This window comes from Macadamia integrifolia, chromosome 9 (assembly GCF_013358625.1).
Source record: "Macadamia integrifolia cultivar HAES 741 chromosome 9, SCU_Mint_v3, whole genome shotgun sequence".
NCBI classification, from domain to species: domain Eukaryota; kingdom Viridiplantae; phylum Streptophyta; class Magnoliopsida; order Proteales; family Proteaceae; genus Macadamia; species Macadamia integrifolia.
Genome location: NC_056565.1, coordinates 24,364,638 through 24,387,990, shown reverse-complemented (window position 1 = coordinate 24,387,990; position 23,353 = coordinate 24,364,638). Strand labels below are relative to the sequence as shown.

At 37.7% G+C, this 23,353-nt stretch overlaps 1 protein-coding gene and 1 long non-coding RNA gene across 2 annotated transcripts; both read right to left on the bottom strand.

Moving 5' to 3' along the window:
* Positions 1-2,786: 2,786 nt before the first annotated feature.
* Positions 2,787-9,035, bottom strand: LOC122088532. The gene is made up of 5 exons (XR_006143089.1): positions 8,914-9,035; positions 8,660-8,750; positions 6,778-6,888; positions 3,071-4,481; positions 2,787-2,960 (listed from the first exon to the last, which is right to left on the bottom strand). It is a non-coding gene; the product is annotated as an uncharacterized LOC122088532 (long non-coding RNA).
* A 2,961-nt stretch (positions 9,036-11,996) lies between these two features.
* LOC122088529 (F-box protein At-B-like) lies at positions 11,997-23,303 on the bottom strand. The gene is made up of 4 exons (XM_042657827.1): positions 23,027-23,303; positions 22,450-22,655; positions 13,718-13,808; positions 11,997-13,597 (listed from the first exon to the last, which is right to left on the bottom strand). Exons 1-4 carry the CDS (start codon positions 23,195-23,197, stop codon positions 12,221-12,223), a joined length of 1,845 nt encoding a protein of 614 aa, XP_042513761.1. The 5' UTR covers positions 23,198-23,303; the 3' UTR covers positions 11,997-12,220.
* Between the last annotated feature and the right edge of the window lie 50 nt (positions 23,304-23,353).

Below are 23,353 nucleotides of genomic sequence, written 5' to 3'. Positions count from 1 at the left end.
GAATAGTGCCCATCAATTTGGACTTCTGATTTTTGACTTAGGAGGATGATGTTTTTATGGCCTGCTGGGATAAGGTTATTGATTGTTGTTTTAGGATGATGTTTTTTATGGCCTGGTTCTTTGATTTTCGGGATGAAAAGATTTGTTCCCAGATTCTTTGCATGGATATCCAGATCCTTCACTACCCCAAAATTATGCGGACTTTTTTATGAGATAGATGGGGATCTTTTTGCTAAAATGGATTCTACATTTAAAGAGATTGATTTGTTGGCTAGATAAATGTACAAACATATGAGATAATTGATTTAATGGTAGACACTTCATCCTTTGATGATCTGGTCACTTTAATTCCTAAAATTGATAGGTTTGAGGAAAATATAAGGGCTTAATGGACATCCTTCCCTAATTCATTGGGAAGGATTTTTGGATTTGAAGGCTTTTAGTCTGGAAAAAAAAACTATATTTGAGGAGAGAGAGAGAGAGACGCATGTGCTGAGAGGAAAGGTTGATTAAGGCCAGTCCAACCTATGTTTTGCGTCTCTAAGGTAGTACTTACTACTCCCATTGGGAATGGGCATCCCTTCTTCGATCTAAGCGCTAAGTATGCCCAAACAATATAAATCTGTAGATAGCTAGTGCTTGGTAATCGCACTCTTTTTCCAAGAGTAGGGGCGGGGATGGAAAGACAGAACTACTCCAACCGCTCTGACCACCCGATACTTCAGGGGTTGGCACTGAAACATGGAGTAGGGTTTAGGATAGGATCCACGGGCTTTGGGATAGCAAGCACTAGCTCCCAGTGCGACTTCATAAGAAGGGGTCAAGGATGAAATACTGGATAATGAGAGAGACGTAGTTCTTACTATGGAACTTCCTTCGGAGCCCAGGAAAGGTCCGAAAGCACCTGCAGCGGAACTGGAACAAGAAGGTAAACCTTCTTGCCTTGGAACAAAGGAATTGAGTGATTATTCCAAGCGCTAGTACCGAACTTACCCATTCCCTCGCTTGACTTGACTACCTTCATATGAAAAGATTTCATGTCAAAAGTGAGCCTTCCCCTCCGAAAGTGCCTTTAAGTGATAGGGGGCAGCTGGGACATGAAGGAATGCTGGTGGTTTAGAAGGATGCATCAAGCTCCGGATCAAATGCCGGTGGGTTGGATGCCGCTGATCTATCCACTGGATTTATCAGGAGGGCCTTTCACTATGTCGTATGAATGCACTCAAAAGTCAGGCGCTACTTAGCCCAAATGGATTTTGCCCTTTCTGGAATAGGATATGGAGAAGATTTAATCTTCCCCTCTCTTTCACAACTCAGGCACCTGGTTGGCCCGACCATTCCTTTAGATTTCAGCCTCTCACCAGTAGCAGGTCTGCCATGAGCAACAAGCCACATGAAGGAGTTGGCCCTCGGCGGGCATGACCTTCCGAAGGAGTTTATTCTTCAGCTTTCTCTTCTTCTTGGAACTTGGTGCTCGACGGTGTCTAGTCCTTTGAGGAGCCAAAGTTGAAGTTTGATGTTGTTGGGCAGCCCTTGCAGCAGCAAGCTTCTTGGTCCTTTTGTTGACAAAAGTTTGCCACCCATCGCCGTGCAACTTGTCCTCTAAAGCTTATGAGTTCAAGTCTTCATCAGGGTAGCTCTATCGGCTAGGGCAACCAAACAGTTTTTTAGGAAGAATCTAGATGAATCCAAATGACAGACTTTGGGCAACTAAACAGTTTTTTAAGAAGAATCTAGATGAATTCAACTGACAGACTTAGGGCAACCAAACAGTTTTTCAGGCAGCTTCTAGGTGAATCCCACAGATAGACTCAGGGTAACCAAACAATTAGTCATTCAAAATTACAAATCCGCATAATCTCATTCTATGGAATTATGTCCAGAATCAATACATGCACCAACAGATTTACACAACCAAATGCTACGTAAGGGGGCGTTTGGTTCGAATTATCCATTGGATCAGATTCTAAGGATTTAGGATTCTGGATCTAACTCATATGAATTTGGTAAAAAAACTGTTTGGTTCCCTTGATTCTGTCATTTGAGTCTGAGTGGAAAACTGTTTGGTTACCCTGATTCTGTCACTTGATTCTGAGTGAAAAACTGTTTGGTTACCTTGATTCTAGCCATTGATTCTGAGTGTAAACTGTTTGGTTACCCTTAAGTCTTTGAACCCATGTTCTATTGGGTTAAAAAAAAAATCCAAAAAACAAAACCAAAAACCAAAATTTGTTCCACACATGTACTTTATTGGTTATTTTTTTATTTTTTCTTTTTTTATGGTAATATGTGAAAATTTTAACTGATGGACATCCCTATTATTGATGGCCTTCAAACCTCGATAGAGCAACCCTCTATAGATGAGAAATTAAGTCATAACTAAACAGAATCATGATATGTTGGTCAGATCAGCAGTAATTTCATATGCTTCATATCTGAAAATTGCCCAAACCAGAGCTTGATTTGGATTATGGAGATAGATCTTCTTTAAAGTGGGTAGAAACAATAGTCTCCAACGACTTATACAAGTAATATAGGTACTTAGGACCAAATGAGAGAAGAAGCATATAAAGGTATAATATAGTATTGAGTTCATCCAAGTACTATTAAATGATAATTAAGTCTTTCTATATATATATAAAAAAAAAGATAATGAAACGTTTATCATTACAATGGCTTCGGCCTTTTTGTTTTCCAAAAAATTCCAAAAAAATTCATCCTACATTTTTGTTTAAATCAAGCTTCTTGAGTGTGTCAAGAACATCTCTCAATATCCTCATATGACCCTCCGATTCTTTTATTGCACCGTTCAAGTATCCTTTGATATAGTCTGATGAAGGGGAAGGAGATGATGAAGTTAAGGTTTTCGAGCATAGTAACCTAGGTGGAGTCTGGTAAGTATGACAACTTGGGCTTGAATTTGATATCCATTCGAACATTCCACAACCTTTGTTTTCAACCTATATAGCAAATATAATCATCTTATAAGAATAAAAGGAAATAAACATTCACATCTTAAACATCTGAAAAAAAATTAAAATATAAAATATAAAATTTAAGAAATTCATACCCCAGTTGATTGTGGACAACACCAAAAATATCGACCATAATTTACACTTGTCTTCGCAGTTCTAACCTTACATTGACCGTTCCCACACTCACACATCTTAAGATGGTCAACCCACATGAAGAAGGGGCAATTCAATGAACATTTAAAAAATTTCCTTCCAACATGTGACCCTGACTTAGAAGTGAAAATTGAACTATCTTTACCACAGTAATCACACTTCGCAATAGCACAAGCGGATACATTCGATGTCATCTGTAAGTTAACACAAACATTTTCAAGAGATGAAATATGCATAGAAAATACTGTCACAGACTTAACATAATATCAAGTTACATCAACCAAACACATCAAATTTCTATTCAAAAAACCATTGTCTTCGAATTCTTCACACTTCCTATTGTCACCTCAATTCTTCTCAATCTCTGGCAAGTACATCTCAAGTAGATTTCGCCTATCTTCTACTCTTGTTTCCAAGAAGATAATGGCAGAATTCTTCTTGGCCATGAAATATTCCTTGGCCTTAAACTTTTGTTGAAAATTGAGGTATGGAATGGTATCAACAACATCTAAAATTGCTCTCCCAAATTTATACTGAGATTCACTCATTACCATCAAATCGATTGAGTTAGCAATCGATTTCAATGGACTTACCACCTTTTCAGTTGCACCCTTCTTCCTCTTTTCTCTACCACTATTGACGGACCCACGAGGTCTTCCTCGAGAACGGCTAGTACTACCAATGGGAGTGGAAGGAACACTTTCTTCTTCTTCAATAGGTTCATAGTCAACACCATCATTGTTCCCTATTCCCTCAACCTGAGTACCTGTCACGTCCATCATAACTTCAGTGGCAGCTTCAGAGGGGATTGTTGAATCATTCCCAGTTGCCATCTCTTTCCTTAGCAAAGCTCCAACTTCAAGGTGAATTGGGAGCACACTATGTTCCTTCCAATGCTTTTGTTCTTTTTTCTAGCAATATAAAGGACAATGTCAATGTGCTTATGTTGTAAGTAAGAAAAAAAAGAACACAATTATATAGAAATTATAATTTAAAAAATTCCATTATACCCTATAGTCATTCCAGAAGTATTGAGGAGCATCAAATCTCATATCAGATGCATTCCAACCCAATCCACTTTGCTTCTGTAGGTCACCCAATGCTCTAAGCCTTTGCTTCCAAACCCGGAAGTAATTTCTCACTTGTTCACATTCGTAACTAGTAAATAATTTCTCTTTCAGTTGGTTGGCAATTTCAATGAACTGCTCTTTTTTCAGTCTATTATCTCCACTCTTACCACTCTTATACTGCTTCAATATACACTCCAACATGTAATGAGAAACGGCACTAGGCCATGAAGCAATGTCCTGTGACCTACTATTAGAATCTCCTGTTGGTTCCATCACATCAAAACTAACAAAATACACCATATACAATGTGAGTATATTTCATTAATACCAAGTAATAATAACACTTACTAATTGAGAAATTCATAAACATAGTATTGCAATTTAGTTAATAATCCACATACATGCATCCCACAACACAAAATTTTAAACCAAGCAATAATAACAATTACCAATTGGAAAATCCATAAACCTAGCATTGCAATTCAGTTAATAGTCCACATACATGCATCCCACAACACAAAGTATGTTTATGTTATACAGTCATCCCAAACCATGCAAAATTTTAGAACCAAGTATGTTTAAGTTATACAGTCATCCCAAACCATGTAAAAAAAATTAAGATTGTCCACATCAGAAATACATTCCAAATAAAAGTTAATCAATAACAAATATTTTAGTTCATAAATACTCAATCTGAGTTGGACAAATCGTCTGCAACCCAATCAGCCCACATATGGTCAGCAATTTGTTCTCAAAATAGATTCCAATCACCATTCTCCTGCACATGATCCTCGCCATCAGAACTATCATCTTCAACATCATCATTTACTTGGTGAGGGGTAGATTGGGTACTAGTACTATCTTCTTCAACCTCTTCATCCTCTTCATCAGGCCATCGTTCTTCTTCTTCAACATTATTCTGTGTTAGAATGTGGTTGTGCAACAACACACATGCCAACACAATTCTTGCTTGTGTTTTGAAAGGATATTCTGGTTGGTTTTTCAAGATCTTGAACCTTGACTTCAGGAGGCCAAATGAACGTTCAATCATATTTATTAATTGTGAATGTCTCAGGTTAAATAATTCCTTTTTATCACTTGCTGACTGATCAATATTTCTCCACTCTTTCAAATGGTATCGAATGTTTCGATATGGCCGTAAGAACCCCGCTTGGTTAGCATACGCAGCATCAACGAGATAATATTTACCTCGTGGCAGCACCAATTTTCTGTCACTGTCTCTGTGCAATGCATTGTGTAAGATTCGAGCATCTGATTCTGATCCTTCCCAACCAGAAAGAATGTACGTATATTTCATGTCAAAGTCATAGGCAGCAAGAATATTTTGGGAAATATCACCCTTCCTATCACGGAACCTCGGATGGTCTCTTAGATGGACCCACGCAGGGATATGGGACCCATCTATGGCTCCGATGCAGTCCTTGAAATAAGGGTAAAATCTTCCTTCATTACTTGTTATTCGATGATGCACTACGACCCTTGGAGGTTTCAATAGTATCGGGTACAATTTAATGATTGCTCATAATACAAGGTTAAAGTACCTACTTACAGTTTCACCAGAATGTCCAAACTTGTGTGCAATGACGCGGTTTTTAACATTGTGTCCTACTGTTTGTAGAAACATAACTAGTTGTTCATTCACTTGCACAGATCTGCTATCCCTGAATAAACCCTTCTCCCTAATCAAATGACTTAAACTGAAAAAAGCCCTCTCGCTTAATCTTATTTGTTCTCGACAAGTTTTATCAGTGTGAGTGATAATTCTCTCTGTTTCAATAATACCGCGTAGGGGTTCACAACGGTATGGCTCTTTCTTCAGATATTTTTTTATATACTGGTCTACTGCTATAACAACAGCAGTCGCCGCAAAGATTATGATTTTCCTTCGCCTCTTGTAGCTGTCATCAAACTCCATTGTAAAAGTAAATCTACATTCAAATTAAACAAATAATAAATTGGTGCTCTATAGAAGAATCAGTTACAAATCGGTGCTTTACAAGACTTAAGTTATAAGCTCCAATTCTACATAGTGTAGTACATGGTACTATTGGCACACAAAATTCTTTCATTAATATAGACTCAATCAAAATATCAACAGAGAACAAAGAATCATTCCCATTTCAAGAAAAACATAATAGCCAGAATTGACCATTGCTCTTCATTAACAATAAACATTACTTGAAATCAGGCAGAAATTAGTCCACTTAAATCAAATTTGAACCGAATTAATAAGACCATGCATGGACCGAATAAACTGAATCAATTCAATATGATTCGGTTTTGATGTTAAGAAAATTATTCAATTTTAATTCATTTTCAATTTGTATAAGACCTCAAATCATAGCCCACATATAAGATGGAAACTACATAATGCAGTGCAAAAAAACTTACATTTCCATAACAAAATTCAAGAAATGGGTAAAGTGAATTGCAATTGCCTTATACCCTAAAAAGAAGTTGGGATAGCAATTTATTAAGGCATGGGGATGCTCAGATTTTGTTTGTACACATAAACACACAAAGTTGGAAATCTGAATGTAGGGCCTCCTGATGCTTACCTCAATAAACTCTATTGCTACTTGGGTAAGTTCTGTTTGCCACCTGCCCTGCTCTGAACCAGACGTCTGGTTGCCTGAATCTCGAATAAGGTCTGAGATTTTTTTCCCCACCTACAACACCATTTCAAATTTAAAGATACAAATCAAAGACCCATTTGAAATATTTGTAGATATATACTAAACACATTCATCTGTAAAGACACAATACAACAGGGCACCCCAATAAAAGACAACAAGGAGAGCACAACAAAGAAATAACAAGAAACTATCTGTAAAGATGCAATGCAACAGATACCCCCAAAGTTCCCAATGAAGGTTTTTCACCAAAGAGACAATAAGTAGGAACCTTAAGAACCTTGACTTCCACATACTTACAGTCTTACCTTGTACATTAATTGATCCCCGATCCGTTTTAGGTTCATGCTAAACACCCCTTGACAGGATCCAAGTCAACCCAAAACAGTAATAGGCCGACCATAAGGTCAAAAGTTAACCTAATCCGATGGAGTTCAGACTCTAGACATAGGTAGCTTGATGTCAGGTTATAAGCTTTCAAAAGACAACAATGATTCAACGGCCAGATTCAACCCAATTAGAGAAATAGTGAAAATTTGGAAAATTAAATCAGAATATGCAAACTGTAATGACTTTCAATCAAAGACTTGGATGAACCTGAAACTCAAATCGAGTTCAGTAGATCAGGGGTAGAACACTTGCTGAAAATCCCAACTCAATCCAAGGGCTGGAAATGAGAATATCAGTCAATCCTAGTTGGACAAGGAGAGAGGTATAACAGTAAATTTACCACTTAAAATAGAACTTAGAAAATAAGGATATAAATCACAGTGGTAAAAGATTAATAAAACCAGTAAATCGAGTCAATATTCAGAAAGTAGAATCTCAACTTAGAGATAAGGGTAGAATAGGAAATTCAGTAATAAAACAAGATCTGCAGGTCAGATCTGATAGAGATTCTGATCGAGTCTCTCTAGAACAGTAAAGAACATATCCTCAAAATCTGAAGGTATTCTAATCGCTAGGTTCTCCTAACTCAAATTCATGCAAAAAAAAAAAAAGAAACTCAAACACTAAAAAGGAAATGCATACTTTCTCAGTCGCAAAAGAAAAGCCTCAAGCCAAAATCTCATTAATCAAATTCATGTACTAGGCTAAAACCCTTACAAACTTACATAAAGGACTCAAAGACAAACTCAAACACTAAAAAGGAAAGGCTTAACCCAATCCTTAACTAATAAGATAACATAAATTAACTAGCAAACTAAAATAATGTAAATAAACTGATTCATAATAGGAATGGACTTATAGAATCCTAATCCAGCCTAACTAAAAAACTTAATACCAATTAAAATGAAAAAAATAAAGACATTTAACTAATCTTGTATGTTTAGCCTCTACCCATTTTATAGGTCCATTAAAGTGGCTTATTAACAATGAAAACACATGAGATCAAAAGCACAATACATACATAACCCAAAAAACAACTGATTTCTAGTAAAATAACCCCAATTAGGTGATTTATCTGCATCAAAATCATATATTTGTAGATATATACTAAACACATTCATCTGTAAAGACACAATACAACAGGGCACCCCAATAAGAGATAACAAGGAGAGCACAACAAAGAAATAGCAAGAAACCATCTGTAAAGATGCAATGCAACAGATACCCCCAAAGGCCCAATGAAGGACGCCGAGTAAGGAGATCACAAAAGAGAAACATCACGAAACCCAACCAATAAACAGCAGCCTCCCCCAACCCCACACACCAAGAAAAAAATCAGATATAGTATTGTTCAAACAGTGATGGGATCATCAAACCCCTAGACTAAAACCAACAAACCCGTAGACTAAAAACACACCTTGATCAAACAGTGATGGGATCATCAACTATAGCCCTTTTGATTGACCTCAAGAGTGCCATGATCGCTACTCCTTTTATCAATCAGAAATCTACAACAAGAAATCAGAAGAAAACGCAGTCTCATCAGATCCAAACATAATGGTAGTGAAGTTTAAGCATCTGAAACTACAAAAATGGAAAAAAACTATCTCTGCAACAGAAATTCTTTACAGAATAATAAAGGAAGTTAAAGGAAATGATCGAATGGATTACCTGAGCTCAGTAAAGAAGTGATCTCGATGGTCTTCACCAAATGTATCAGCATTTACCAGAGAGGAAAAAAATGGAAAACATAGAGAGCAAAAGAAACTGTAGGTCTCTCTCTCTCTCTTCGCCTTCGCAGTTCCCGACTGCTTTCTAGCCACTCAAATCTTAAACGTGAGAAACTAAAAACAGACTAAGAAGAAGAAGAAAATCTGAAAAAATGGAAACCGAATTTCCATAATCTTAATAACACACAGACGAAGAAGAAAAAAACACATAAGAAGGGAAATCTCACCTTAAATCAAGCTTCGGTTTTGCAGATTCAAACCTCAGATTTGAGCGTCTGATTTGAAAAGAGGGTAAACCCTAGATATAAAGTTTACAACCTGAAAAATAGAAACCGAACTTCAATAATCTTAATAAAACACAAATGTAGGCCAAGAATACAAAGAAGAGGGGAAATCTCACCTTCAATCGACTCGGTTTTCAAATTCTTCTCAGCTGCAAGCATCTATCATGGAAGGAGGGTAAACGTGAGAAACCCTAAACACAGAAAAAGAACAAGAAAAAGACAAGGAAGAAAGAAGAAAAAGAAGAGGAAGAAGAAGAAGAAGAAGACGAAGACGAAGAGGAAGAGGAAGAAGAATCCTCGAGAAGAAGAAGAAGAAGAAGAAGAAGAAGAGGAAGACGAAGAGAAATCTCACCTCCGTCTCTCTGTTTCAGGTAAAATCCGATCGACCTTCACCGTAAGAATTGCACGACTCCGAAAATTTTGATTCAGAGTGAATCTATGTTTTTTATAGCAACCCTAGAAACCGTGACTCGATCCTGGATTAACCTATTGAGGTTAATCCGAATGAGTCATGGATTTTAGTTGAAATGTGGGATTCTACTGGCCACCACGACTCCAAATCGGCTTTTCACAAAAATGAGTCAAATGGTTTAAATTTAATGAGAAACTGATTCCATAGAATGTGATTTGATAGAAAATTCGAACCAAATGCCCCCTTAAACTCTGGAAAGAATCTTGTTTTGTGAACCTAATGAAATTAAGGGAGAAGGTTCCCTCTGAGACGAGTACTAGTTCGGCTGAATATTTTAGGGTTTTAGTTACAAATTCGTGATAAGTGCTTGTTTGTTTGATGGATAAAAATTGGTAGAAAACTTGTGAGGATGGATCCCACATGTTGTGGGTTGGGTTGACAATGAAAAGAAAAGAAATAATGAAATATATAATTTCTAGTGGAATCCACCACTATGGAAATGGAAATGAGGTGGAATTCCATAAGAAAGAGAGAAAACAAGAAGAAGATGGAGATATAGACAAAACAAATTTTTTTGGTAGAATATTTGTGGTAGTTTGTGAGAAACAAATACAAGTTTTCCACCCTTTTTGTTATGAGAGAGAGAGGTCCCCCATTTGTTAGTCTTGGTGTGCAAAACACAAATGTCATGTGGAAACTTTTTCCTAAATTTAGAAAAACTTAATGCTACCCGATCGCGTGGCACTCATGAAATCAAAATGCATTCCATGTTGATACTCCTATGTGTACTCTCATTGGTTCTGCAGTTATGCAAAGATTGCATAAGCAGATAACGATCTCTTGTCCTTTAAATACCACTTTTGTGATGGTAGCAAAGGCTATATTAAATCCTTGTTTATTTTTCCCTACCCAAACTTTCTGACCTAAACATATGTCACGTTGCTAAGCTTGTTTTACCACTGCATAAGCTACGGGGTGACTTCGGACATTCAATTAGAAGGAATAATAATGACCCTAGGATCATGGGTGTGGAATACATCAATGGGGTGAAAAAAAAAATTCTCAATTTTTTTTGAGTTTCTAAAGATTAGTTTTTTTTTTTTCTCCCCAAGACCAAGTTTCCTTCATCCATGGTAAAAGAGGAAGGCATTGGTACTGTCAAATGGTCATAGGAGAGATAAATTTCAATTCATTCGTGAATAGGGATGAGAGTGCAATGATGACCCAAGAGTTCAATCATGAGGTTACTTCACATATGGTGAATGGATTCTTCCTTCCCTAAGAGTGAAAGAAAGTTGAAAGAAAACTTTCACCTTCGCGGCCAACACCCCCCCCCCCCCCCACACACACACACAAAAATATGGATAGTTCATCTAATGTATTAGTTCGATGTCAATTTGGGGCCTCATCTAAACCATATAGGTCACCATGTATTGAATTTACCTTTACATTTCCAATTGCTTAACCAAACATCTCAAAACTGACTTTTATATTGCTGTGGGAAAATACATTTAGGCTGTTACTTACCAAGTATAAAGATGAGGATGATGAGCCATTGACAATAATTATTTTTACTTTTTTGAGGTTGGAAGACTTCTTGAGAGATTTAAGCTTGAATGATAGTACAGACCTCAAGATGCATCAGCTTGCATGATAGTAATTCTGTAAGAATAAAAAATAAAGGAGAGAATAAAAGTGCATCTGGAGATGAAAGATCTAATAAGGGATCAGCAGCAACCAAAGCCATGCTACTTGCAGAGATTTGAAGGCTGCTTCTAAAAGGTCTTTTGTGACTGTAACTGCAATTGGATCTCTGTATCCCATGTTGAATCTTAGACTTCAATTCTTGAAACATCATAGCTGATATCCATACATGTTAATGCCCTAGCACTCTTTGCATGTACATTAAACTAGATACATGGATGTATAACTATGCATGCAAAAAATTTCAGTTATTTTAAAACTGGGATCAAATATCATTTGATTGCATCTGTTAAAGCTACACAAGAAATTTCAAGTACTAACCAGCAACAGAAATAACTTTTATTTTGGCCCTCATAGCAGCATCAGGAGCATCTAGCATTGGTGCTGAAAGTAAGCCAAAAGCTGATGGGGTGATATAAGCAATGCACTTTCCAGTTGCCTATAACTATAGTGTTTGGGGTTCCAACACTTGATTATGGAACATTTGCATTATAAACTGCTAAACCATGTAGTTCAATGATTAATATGTTATTGACTTTTCCCTGTATGCATACAAAAACTCTAAAGGCACAAGAATTCTAACAATGAATGTAACAGACATATCTTTCAGATGTTACATATTCCTTAAGTGCAAAGATAACGATGGTATGCTTCCTTTAGATAAGATCTTAGACAATCTAGCATGTCATCTTATATTGTAGTGGCTTCCTGATGAAACCTTTGAATATCCAAATTTTCTCTACAGCAATCAGGGGCCATAAGCCTAACATTCAATGGGTTCATCGACTCCCTTTGGGAAGCTAATCTAGAATACAGACACATAATACATACTCAGGATTGTACAATCCTTAAAAAAGATGGTCATCAGGACCATGGAATTGCCATCCATTGTGACATCCCATTTCACAGCCATCCCAACATACTGTCAACCATGGACGATCCCTGCAAATTTCAGAAAAGCCCACATTTCCTCTATTTGATAAAGAAGTCTGCCCAATGCCGAGCCAACGCAAACCACAGAATGAAGGCCTCCTAAGGAATGCTGATAAATTGAGTGATAACCCGATGCAGTGATAGAGATCTAGGTTTCGAATTGGTTTGCTTCCTTCTTTAGATCTCTTTGAAGCCAGAACCTCCATTGAAGCATCAGTGACAAAGTAGCAATACCGAAGACACAAATCAGTAATCTCTAGACCAGCCTCAGCAACTGTATGGACAGCTCTGTCTGATATCCCAGGCATGTAACCCAAATCAAGCGCTGACAATGTTTCACTAATTGTTCCTCCACCCCGAAACAGAAGACCTAACCCTTTGTCAGTTACCCTCTTACAGCCTCGGAGACACAAGGATGCGATGGGTGAATTTCCCATACTAAGAACCGATAGACTGTTGTCAGTAATATCTGCCCCACCAAGATTCAAAGTAGTCAGTCCACTAAGAGTTGAAATTAAGCCCAGCCAGTTATCTGCTACACTCTTGCACCCCCACAGGTCCAGCACCTCCAAACTCCTACACGAGGATAGTTTCCCAACAGTTTCACTGGTTATAAGACTACAAGAAATTAGTCGTACTTCAGTGAGGGAAGATGGGGCCTCACTGAAGTTGTGAAAGGCCAAGTCTGACAAGAAAAAGGCACTGAAAACTTCGAATTTCTTTAAGCTCCTGCATGAATGTAGAATTGCAGCAAATCCAGCATCACTGACTCTAGAGAATCCACCAAGTCTTACTGATTCAAGGCTTTTGCAACCCTCAGCAAGAAGAAACATACCCATGTCATTTATTCTTTTGAAAGTGGTGGCAAAATTTTGCTTACTGCGCATAAGAGAGAGACAAGTCAAATGCCTACAAGAACTCAATGACTGAAGCCCACTATTGGTCATGTCGTGGTGCAATGATGGTTCCTTGATTGGTCTGTCTTCAAGATCTAGCTCTACCAAAAACTGAAGATTGTTGGCAATTGCGATGAGAAGCTCATCTGATATAATATCCAAGACAAGTGATATAGAACGCAATCTCATATCAATAGGTGTGGGACATGTGGGGATGCTCAAACTGGTGCTTTCTACAGGTTTTCTATCTACTCTAGTTTCATGCATGAATTGCATCACATCAAGTTCGAGTACAGGCTGCAGCTGCAGAATTTTGATAGTTCTGGGTAGGACGAGCTCAATGGACTCAAAACCATCTGCATCAAGCTCTGTTCCTCGAATCTTTAAATTCAATGTCTGCATTGTAGGAAAAAGATATTTGCATGAAATAAGCAAGAAATTATCTGATTGGTATGTTTGAAATGTCTAATGGACTAATATATGATGAAAATAGAGAGGTGCATCACCAGATTTTACCTCCAACTTTGCACACCCTTTAAGCATCTGTGAAAGGTTTTCCTTGAAGACCTGAGGTAGGCTTTGGCCTCCTATTTCCAGCACAAGCACTCTAAAACGTGAAAGAAATAGAATCATAATGACATATGAGATTAGCTACATGAATGTGAGGGCCAAAAACATTAGATGTGAGATATCCAAACAATGTAGCTTCTTCTTTTTTTCCTTTTTTTTTTTTTGGTAATGCCTCCTATGGATAAAGTGTTGTAGTTTGATCATCTATTGTCCACTTCTGAAGTAGTGAACTTGTCTTAGGTTAAAAAGATAGAAATAAGCGTCACATAAGAACACAAGAGAGACCAGAGAACCCAGGCCTCACTGTTTCCCATAAAGTTTACTATATTCCCATCTGTGTTTTGAAGGTCTACTATACCCATAATAACAGCAATAAGATTGAGTCTTAGGAAAATGACCATCTAAGAGAAAAATTCTGACAAATCAGAATTGAGATTAATAATCTCTTTTTTTATCGACGGTAGAAGTACACCTTCTCAAATAACTTATTTGTAGCCAGGTTATATATTCACTGAGGCTGTGACAGTTTAGCAGCAACTGCTAGGTTGCTTTCTCCAAGGGAAAAAAAAAATGAAAATGAAAGAAAGGCTCCATTTATTTTCGTGTAAAAAGGCAGAAAAAGAAACTTTTTTTGTAAAATAGGATTTCCCCACTGTTCATTTTGACATTAAATGCAATACCCCGTCCCAAGATTTATTAATAAATAATGTTTGTATTGTACCTTGGAAGAATGACATCAAAATGGTCAATATACATGAAAGTCACTATTTAAGGATTCCTTGAATAGTAAATTAACTATGGCACACATTGAAGCCTATTGGCTAAAGTGGAGGCGGAGAAGGGTAATATTGTTTTTTCACTCAAGTGGAGTAAGTTATATTTCAAAGGTTAGAGGAGTTAGAATTAATTATCACATCTTCTGAGTTATGAGGATACCATTAAAATACAAGTGTCATAGCATGAAAACCATGCAAGAGATGAATCAAGGGGCAATATAGACAATTCACAGGGTTTGGGGTAAAATTGCTATTTTTCTTTGAGTTGAGGGAGTAGAAAGGAATATAAGATAAATGTTAAATTACTAAATTAGGGTTGGATGATAGTCAAAGGTTTAGTTTTAATAAGAGCATTAATGTCTTATCATAAATCCTTAAATTTGAATACTGATAAAATTGGAGAAAGAACAATGGTGGTTTTCTTCTTAAAACTCTATTCCTATTGTGTCAAGAGAAGGCGAAGGAAGAACAAAGGGAAGAGGTTGAAGAGAAGAAGATCAAGAAATAGAGAGGAAAAGAGAAGGAAGAATAGGATCAAAGAGGGGAATGAGGTTCTTGTAAATGATTCTATAACTCAAGCTTAAATATAAAGATTTAAGTTTAGGAGAAGGAGATTAGAGAGAGAATAGAGTTCAGTTCTGAAAATTTCTGAGATTGTGGAGATTTGAGAAATGTGCATGCTCAAATCCAAGAAGTTTGAGTTCTTACCTTTGCATGCAAGAGTAGTGAAGAGTAAAGAGTGGATGTGGAAGTGGGATTTAGGAAATTTTGTTCAGTTTAAGCTCTAATCCACACTTGAGTACAGTGGTTCCAAAATTTCAGGTTTTAGTGTTCTTGAACTAACAAGTAATGTTCATCTGTAGTGAAATGCATGTGAAATCTGGGTATTAGGTGGGCCTCGGATGATGTATTTATGTATGAAACAAAATGCATGTGAGTGGACTCAAATATTTGAGCCAAGATCTAGAAATTTCGGAACCAAAAATCCATTTCAGATTAGGATTCTTTGTTTCGACAGATAAATCTTTCTTCAGTCCAAACAACATAACTTTTTTGTATGAACTCCAAATGAGTTGATTTCAAGTTTTTTTTTAGAAACTAGACTCATGGGGCTTCAATTTTACTATAAATAGGTTTTATCTAATTTCACTTCTAAGTGAATTAAAATTGCACTTGAAGTGGGAGCATAAATTCTACCCGAGAGCAGAATTACATTTCTGGGCAGTGCCAGTTTGGAAAATAACAAAACAAATCGTACAAAAATGGTCATAAGTTTTTCATCCGGACTCATATCAAGGTGATTCCAGCGGCACTGGATTCACGACTTGATAATCTAAAAGTGTTTAGAAAAAATCATTCTCCAAAACCATTGTTTTTAAGGACAAAAATGTCCTTGAACATGAACCTTACTGAAAGAGCAGTGAGGTGAGTCATTCCATGATTAGTTATTGAGAATTTATCTTGTTTGTTATCAGGAGAAGGTTGAGGTGTTTTGGTTACTCTCATCGTAACATTATAGCAGAAGAATCGAGGTGAGTGATTCCCTTCTTAGATGGTTTCCCCGTAGACATATGTAGCTTATGATTGGTGTGATGTATTTGCTATGAGCATACAATGATGTTGAGCATGTTGATGTAATTATAGTGTAATTCAATGATAAGATTGGATTGCATATTGTGACAATGTATGAGCGTGTTTTATGTTGAAAATGCTTTGGGTCATATTATGGTTATGAGAATTACTAAGAAGTATTTGGATAAGAGCCAGTCAAGAAACATAACTGGTGAAACCTAGGTCAAGATGCCGCACGTGATGTGCATAGGTGCCAAGAGACACTTGGGTGAGACCTAGTCAAGCGACGACATGGTGAGGCACCCGTTGCCAAGAGACATGTTTGGTGAGACAAGGGTCAAGATACCTTGTGGTGAGGATAAATTATGCCCAAGGGTAAAGGAAAATGTATGGATTAGACTCTTTAATAGTTGTTATATTACAAATATATGAACTAGTAATGATTGGTTTGTTTTCATAAGTATATGTGCATGTCCGGTGTGGAATTGTTTAATCAAGGTTTTACTCACTGGGCTATCAAGCTCACCTAATGAAAAACCTTAGGGAAGAAAAGGGGAAATCAGATTAGAGAGGGGGAAGGAGGGGACTCACACACTTCACTGGTGCACAAACTCAACATCTTCATTCAATAATCAAAATCACTCTTCTTTGTCCATCGGTTACAATCAATATATAGGAAAGTAAAGACATAGAATTAAAAGCTTAACTAAAATGGAAACTAGCCTAAACTAGGAAACAACCATAAAAGGAAAACAATGCAAGGAAATAAATCCTAACTCCTACATTCAAATCTAGAAAATAAAAGGTATGAAATAAAATACTAAATAACTACTAATTTTATTTCCAACCCTTGTTGGACCAAAACCCTGGGCTGGACCGATTCTTCTTGACTTTTGGTTTTCAAAGCCGGTCATGTTGGTCCAACTAGGTAAGGGCAGCCGCATCTGCATCAACTCTCCTCTTCTGAAAAGAACTCAACTCTGTCGAGTTAGGAAAATGATCGAGGAGACTGTCTGAAGGAATACGCTGAATGAGGAACAATCCCACCATCTTCTTGAGCTTAATTTTAGGGAGATCTTTGGCAGGATGAAACTTCATAGTCTTATTGGCATGCTTGAAAGCATAGGTATTAACATAGCCACAATGTTGTACTTTCTTGTCAAACAACCAAGGTCGACCAAGAAGGATATGGCATACCTTCAGAGGGAGGACGTCACATTGGACTGTATCCTTAAATCCACTAATAGAATATGTGACCAAACTCTTATCTGTGATTTTGAGATTAGTGTTGTTCACCCAAGCAACCTTGTAGGGATTTGGATGTAGCTTTGTCTTCAATCCCAGCTTATAAACAGCATCCTTATAAACAACATTAGTGCAACTACCTTCATCAATGACCAAGGTTAACAACTGGTCATTGCACTTCACACGAGTCTAGAAAATACTACTGCGGCACCAATCTTCATTGCCAGTGGCTTTCTGAGTGGTCAACACATGACGAATGACGTAAAAAGGATGTTGGTCTTCATCACTAAGAGTGTCATTGACTTCACCCGGCGCACGCTCTTCTCTTAAATCAACTGTGCCAGAACCAAGTTGTTCTTTGAGAATATATGGTATAGGAGAATCCTTATCAATAAAAGCACCCAAATGGTTGGGGACATTGATCACTGATATGTCCAAATCCATTGCATGAGTAGCACCGAACTATAAATTTTGTTGAATCAGAAGGTTTATCTGAACCACGCCGAGGGGGTGAGTATGAACGAGTAAACCGTGAAGATAACATTTCAAAAACATGTCGAGGTGGAGAATATGGCCCACTAGGTCATGAAAAGGCCATAGATGTAGCACTAGCCTATGGTTTGCTAGATGACCTTTCTTGGGTAGGAGGCTGTTGCAGGATGGAGCTAGTACCTCGAGGAAAAGTATTTGCAAAATTTCTCAGATTGTATGGGCGTTTCAAACTTTCCTCAACCTGATACGCTACTTGCACGGTGTCTTCTTGATGCGGATCCGGGTTCCAAAATTCAAAATCTGATCTCTTAGGAGCCCACAATTAACAAATAATTCAATTTAAAAAAACCAGTGGCAGTAATGTAATTTATGGCACAACTTAAAAACCTTTTTTTGAATCAAATAGCTGAATGAGGACAGATCTGGAATTAATCCCAAAGAAAACTCAATTGGAATTTTAGTTGGTATTTCTAATAAAGAATGGCAGAATTGTAATTAGAAGTCACCAATCTAATTAATTAATGGGAAACAAGGAATAACGTTAGATGAGGGAGGGGTATTCTGGAATTAGAAATAAAGAAACTCAAAGGGAATTAAAAGTTAAAGGCTGGGGTATAATAGGAAAAACCAAATTAAAGGGTTTTAAACCACAACTCACGAGTCTATCTTCTCCTTCCTTGGACAACCAGCAGGGGCAGAAGAATCTAACAGCTTGCGAGGACTAAATCTCCTTCAAATCCCCTCTATTAGGCCTGAGAATTCAGGCGATGATGCTTCACTAAGAGGCCTCTTGATTTCAGATGGGAAATACCTCAAAACAGCAATGCAAACAGGGGCTGTAGTGCCTACAAACAGATCTGGCGGTAGCTTTAGGTAACCTGAGTTGCAGGTTTTTGTTTCTCACAGCAAGAGTCACCTTCGGCCATCACATTGTTTTGACCAAACCAGATCTATGGGCATTGTAGAAAGGATAGAATATGACCCTAAGCCCCAACTAGCTTGAATGGGACTCGACAAGGAGCCATGTGTTTTGATTCCCATTCCTTCAAGCTTGATATTCAAGGGTTAGAGTAGCCGTGGGGAGGGCTTCCTTCGACCAAAAGCTCAGTCCAGAAACCTTAAAGGAGAAGGAGGTCGATCCTTTAAACTGGGGCTGTGTCTACCGCCCAGAACAGGGAACCAATAACGGTAATAGAGAATATGAGCAGTAGGAAGGAGAAAAGAAGAAGATAAGAAGGAAAAAGAGAAGAGTTCAGAGAGAGAACTTCAGAGAAAGAGAACAAGAGATAAGCAGCCCACAGTAGCCATAAATTCATCCAAAATCTAATTTCAGTTTCATTCAATTCTAATTCTCAGTTGAGTTCAATACATCTATTTAAAGACTGAAAACAGACCTACTTTCCTATTTGAAACAAATATTGCATCTAACTAAAATAGAAATAAAATCTCACTCAATTGAAAATCTATCATACTAATACTAACTCTAAAAAGGAAAGAAAAGGAATCGAATCAAATCAAAGGTAAACTTTTCCTTAGATCCATTGCCCAACTGCATCACTTCCATAGTAGGCAATCGACTAGATGCAAGGGCAGCACTAAGTTGAGGGTGCAAACCATTGCGAAATTGTGCTACTAATACTTCTTCATCCCACTCAAAATCAAAATGAGTGGCCAAATAATAAAATCTCGCAACATATTCTTCAACGGTAAAATTCTCCTGTTTCAATTGCGCAAACCTGAGATGCATGCGTTGCTTGTAATCAGAAAGCAAGTATCTCTGGTTCATGACTTCATGCATTTCAGCCCAAGTAGTGACTAAACCAATGCCTCGAGTTTGGTTTTGTTGTTGTTGCTTGATCCACCAGACTCGGGCCGTGCTTTTCAGTTTGGCTTCTGCAAATAGAATCTTTCGGGCCTCAGTCAACCTATACCATCTGAAGAATATCTCCAAACTGTGAATCTAGTCAAGGTACAGTTCTGGATTGTTGTCTCCATAAAAATAAAGGACATCCAACCTTGTTGCCCGTTCTGCTCCATCATTATATCTACCAGTACCATATAGTGGTGGAGGAGGTGGTGGTGGTGTATGATGTGGTGGCGGTGGTGGTAGTGGTAGTGACGGATCCTATGGAGTGGTGTTGGAAAAATCCCCAGACTGGATGGGACTTTTTCCTTTTTCTGTTGCCACCAAACGATCAATAGAAGCTTGCATGAATTCCATCATTGTCATAACAACTTCAAATTTTGCATCAATTTCTCCCTTATAAGAGTTCAATTGTGCAACAACTTCACTATTAGCTACCATGGTGAGGATTAACAAAATAGCACTCAAAGAGTAATGGAAAAATAGTAAATAAATGGAGACTTAAAGGAGAATGGCAGAATGGAAATTATCTCTGTGTTTTTTTTTTTTTTGCAAGGATGGCAGAATTGTAATTTTTTGGAAGTTCAAATTAAACCACAAGGGAGATCACATGTGGGCAGGGGTGTAACTGGGAATAAAGAAAGAATTAAAAGATAAAGAGAGGGGCAAAGTGTAATTATCAGAAGTTCAAAAGGAAAATAGAAAGTAAGGCTCATGGGGAGTGTTTGGGTTACCGACAGAACAGGACTAAGAAGACCAGTGGGTTCTTCTCTATCGAACCAAGGAACCCACGAGGCTGCACTGCAACAAGGGCAGGGCCAACGCAAGGAAGAAGAAAGAACACAAGGGCTATCACGGCTTGGAGTTGAATCGTGGTGAAGAATTTCGAACCAGGCAAGTCTTTTTTTTTTTCCGCTGCTTCTCTCTACTCGTCTCGTCTTCTCTTCTATTTCTGTTTCTTCTTCTTTTGCTCTTTCTTTCCTTTCCTTCTGGTTCTATCTTTCTCTCTCTCCTACGCTGCTTTTTTTTTCCTACTGGCGGAACCCTAGAGAAGGGTTTCGATGGAAGGAAGTCGAGAGAAAGAAGGGAGGGACACAGTGAGACAGGGGTTGATTCTGTCTAGAGAAAACATAATCGATTTTTTTTTCCTTAGTCTCGGTAAAACCGAAACAGAGAATGAGAATGGGAAAAAGAAGAAAGAAGATGGAAGGAAGAAGGGGAATAGGGATCTTCGGCTCTGATACCAAATTGATGGAGAACCTTAGGGAAGAAAAGGGGAAATCAGATTAGAGAGGGGGAAGGAAGAGACTCACACACTTCACTGGTGCACAAACTTAATATCTTCATTCAATAATCAAAATCACTCTTCTTTGTCCATCAGGTACAGTCAATATATAGGAAAGTAAAGACAGAATTAGAAGCTTAGCTGAAATGGAAACTAGCCTAAACTAGGAAACAATCATAAAAGGAAACCAATGCAAGGAAATAAATCCTAACTCTTACATTCAAATCTGGAAAATAAAAGACATGAAATAAAATACTAAATAACTACTAATTTTATTTTCAACCCTTGTTGGACCAAAACCCTAGGCTGGACCGGTTCTTCTTGGCTATTGGCTTCCAAAGCCAATCATGCTGGTCCAACCAGGTAAGGGCAGTCGTATCTGCATCATCACCTCATTAGTATACATCTTTTTCCACAGGTAATGATCAGAGCCATAGGGCTGGTAAGGAGCCTACAAGTTGATGGTGATCAAGAAGAAGAAATATTTTGTCATTTTACTGTTTTGTTGTCTTTGAATGGATAGGAGAACTTAATGTAAAAATTCACCATATATGAGAACTTGGTAGTCTAGATTGTAAATATTTTGATCAGGGTGTGATCTTGCTAACTCTCACATGTAATAGAACTCTATGTAATGTTTTGAATGCTTTAATGTTTCGGAGTGAATGTTACGAACTATAAATAGATGCTTGGTTTTTAAATTCTGATCATTTGATCACTGCCCACGAGAGCGTGACCATACCCTTTCCTGGATTTGAGTCGTGAAATAAAATGCAAAAACTTATATTAAAAGAATATGAAAAATATACTTGGAGTAGGATTTTCATGTGAATATCATTTTAGGAAAATTTTACAGCAAAACAAACAGGTCCACAGTAAAACACAGGGTTTCCTAGTCCTTGATTGAGTGAACCAAGGAAATTAAAGGTTTGATGAAATCTCCAAAAGGTAAAATTTTCTTTATTGGGATACTTTTTTCCCCATGGAATGGATGGAACTACTTTAAGTAATGCTGTTTCCCAAACGTGACTACTTACCAGAGAAATGGAACCAAATATCTAAAAATTGGATTTGTTAGTTTTTTTGGAGCATTGCGATTTCACACTGTCAGTTAATCTTCTAACTTCTTCCCCAACATTCAATGGCATCCCTTACTAGTTACTAAAGGATCTTAGTTTTATTATTTCATGTCCATGGTTTCACAGTGAATGGAAAGCGGTTGTACGTGTCTTTAGGTCCATCATTCATTTCTTAAGGCCATTCGCTTCTGTAATACGTGAGATATCAAAGGAAACATACACATAAAATTCAGTAACATATCAGTCAACATTACTCTTAACCAAGGATAAGCACATTCCAAGCTCTCCCCACACCCCACCTCCAGAACTGATAAATTCTAATCTAATAGTTTCAGTAACAGTTTTTACCGGAAGAAGGACCATACCTTAAGCTGGGGCATCTTTGTCCAATGGAAGAGAGAATCTGATAAGAGAGTAAAGAGCATCTTTGCAAAACCAATTCTTGAAGACCGCTTCCGATGAAAATCCTGACTGTGGAATCGTCTAGCCGAAGGCAATTGAGAGTGAGGCTCTTAAGGACTTCATTTTCACGAAGAACGCAATTCAGAATCTCTGAATTTGGAGAAAAACCCTGCAATACCCCAAGTAGGTTCTAATTATTTAGGGGAGAAACCCAAAAAAAAGAAAAGAAAAAAGAAAAAAGAAAAAAAAAAATCAATGGAGATGAACTAAACATTGGGAAAGGAACTCGAAAAGAAAAAGGACGTTATATTTAACGGATCTAACACGAAATGTTTTGACTTTCGAAACCCATCGCAGCCAATTGGAAAATTTGAAATCATAATTTTTCAGAAAGAAATACGAATCAAAGCTCTTAAAATAAACCCAATAATGGCCAATAAAAAGAAGGAAACGAAAAAAGAATTTAAAAAAAAAAAAAAAATCGCAAATCAGAAAGGGCAGATGCAGGAGAGAGAGAGAGAGCGGTTCGGGGAGACTTACAGAAAGATCGAGAGAGGATAGGGAGGAGAAAATTTGAGAGACTGAGGAACGCAGGGTTCGGCAGGCACAAGCTGCTGAGCAGAGGGATTCCAAATCCACCTTTACCAGGATTTCGTCCAGGACGGCGCTGGGCAGCCTCTCAAGGCTTGGGTCGCCTGTTCTTCTGTTCATTGTTGCACCTCAGGCCTCGGGGAGGAGTGTTTGTGCATTTCCCCCTTCATTTATATGAAGATGACACCGTGGACCCTTAGATGGTGGATGGAATGCAACTTCTGAGTTCTGACCAGTGTAGTCGGATTCGGGCCTACTACCATATACCCAATGGCA

What these genes read in the sequence shown, in the direction of transcription:
- LOC122088529 (XM_042657827.1), bottom strand. Translation starts at nt 23,197, where the DNA reads ATGAACAGAAGAACAGGCGACCCAAGCCTTGAGAGGCTGCCCAGCGCC. An exon ending in TATCCTCTCTCGATCTTTCT is followed by an intron (nt 22,656 to 23,026) that starts GTAAGTCTCCCC and finishes GGGGTATTGCAG; the next exon opens with GGTTTTTCTCCAAATTCAGA. An exon ending in AAGGGTGTGCAAAGTTGGAG is followed by an intron (nt 13,598 to 13,717) that starts GTAAAATCTGGT and finishes CCTACAATGCAG; the next exon opens with ACATTGAATTTAAAGATTCG.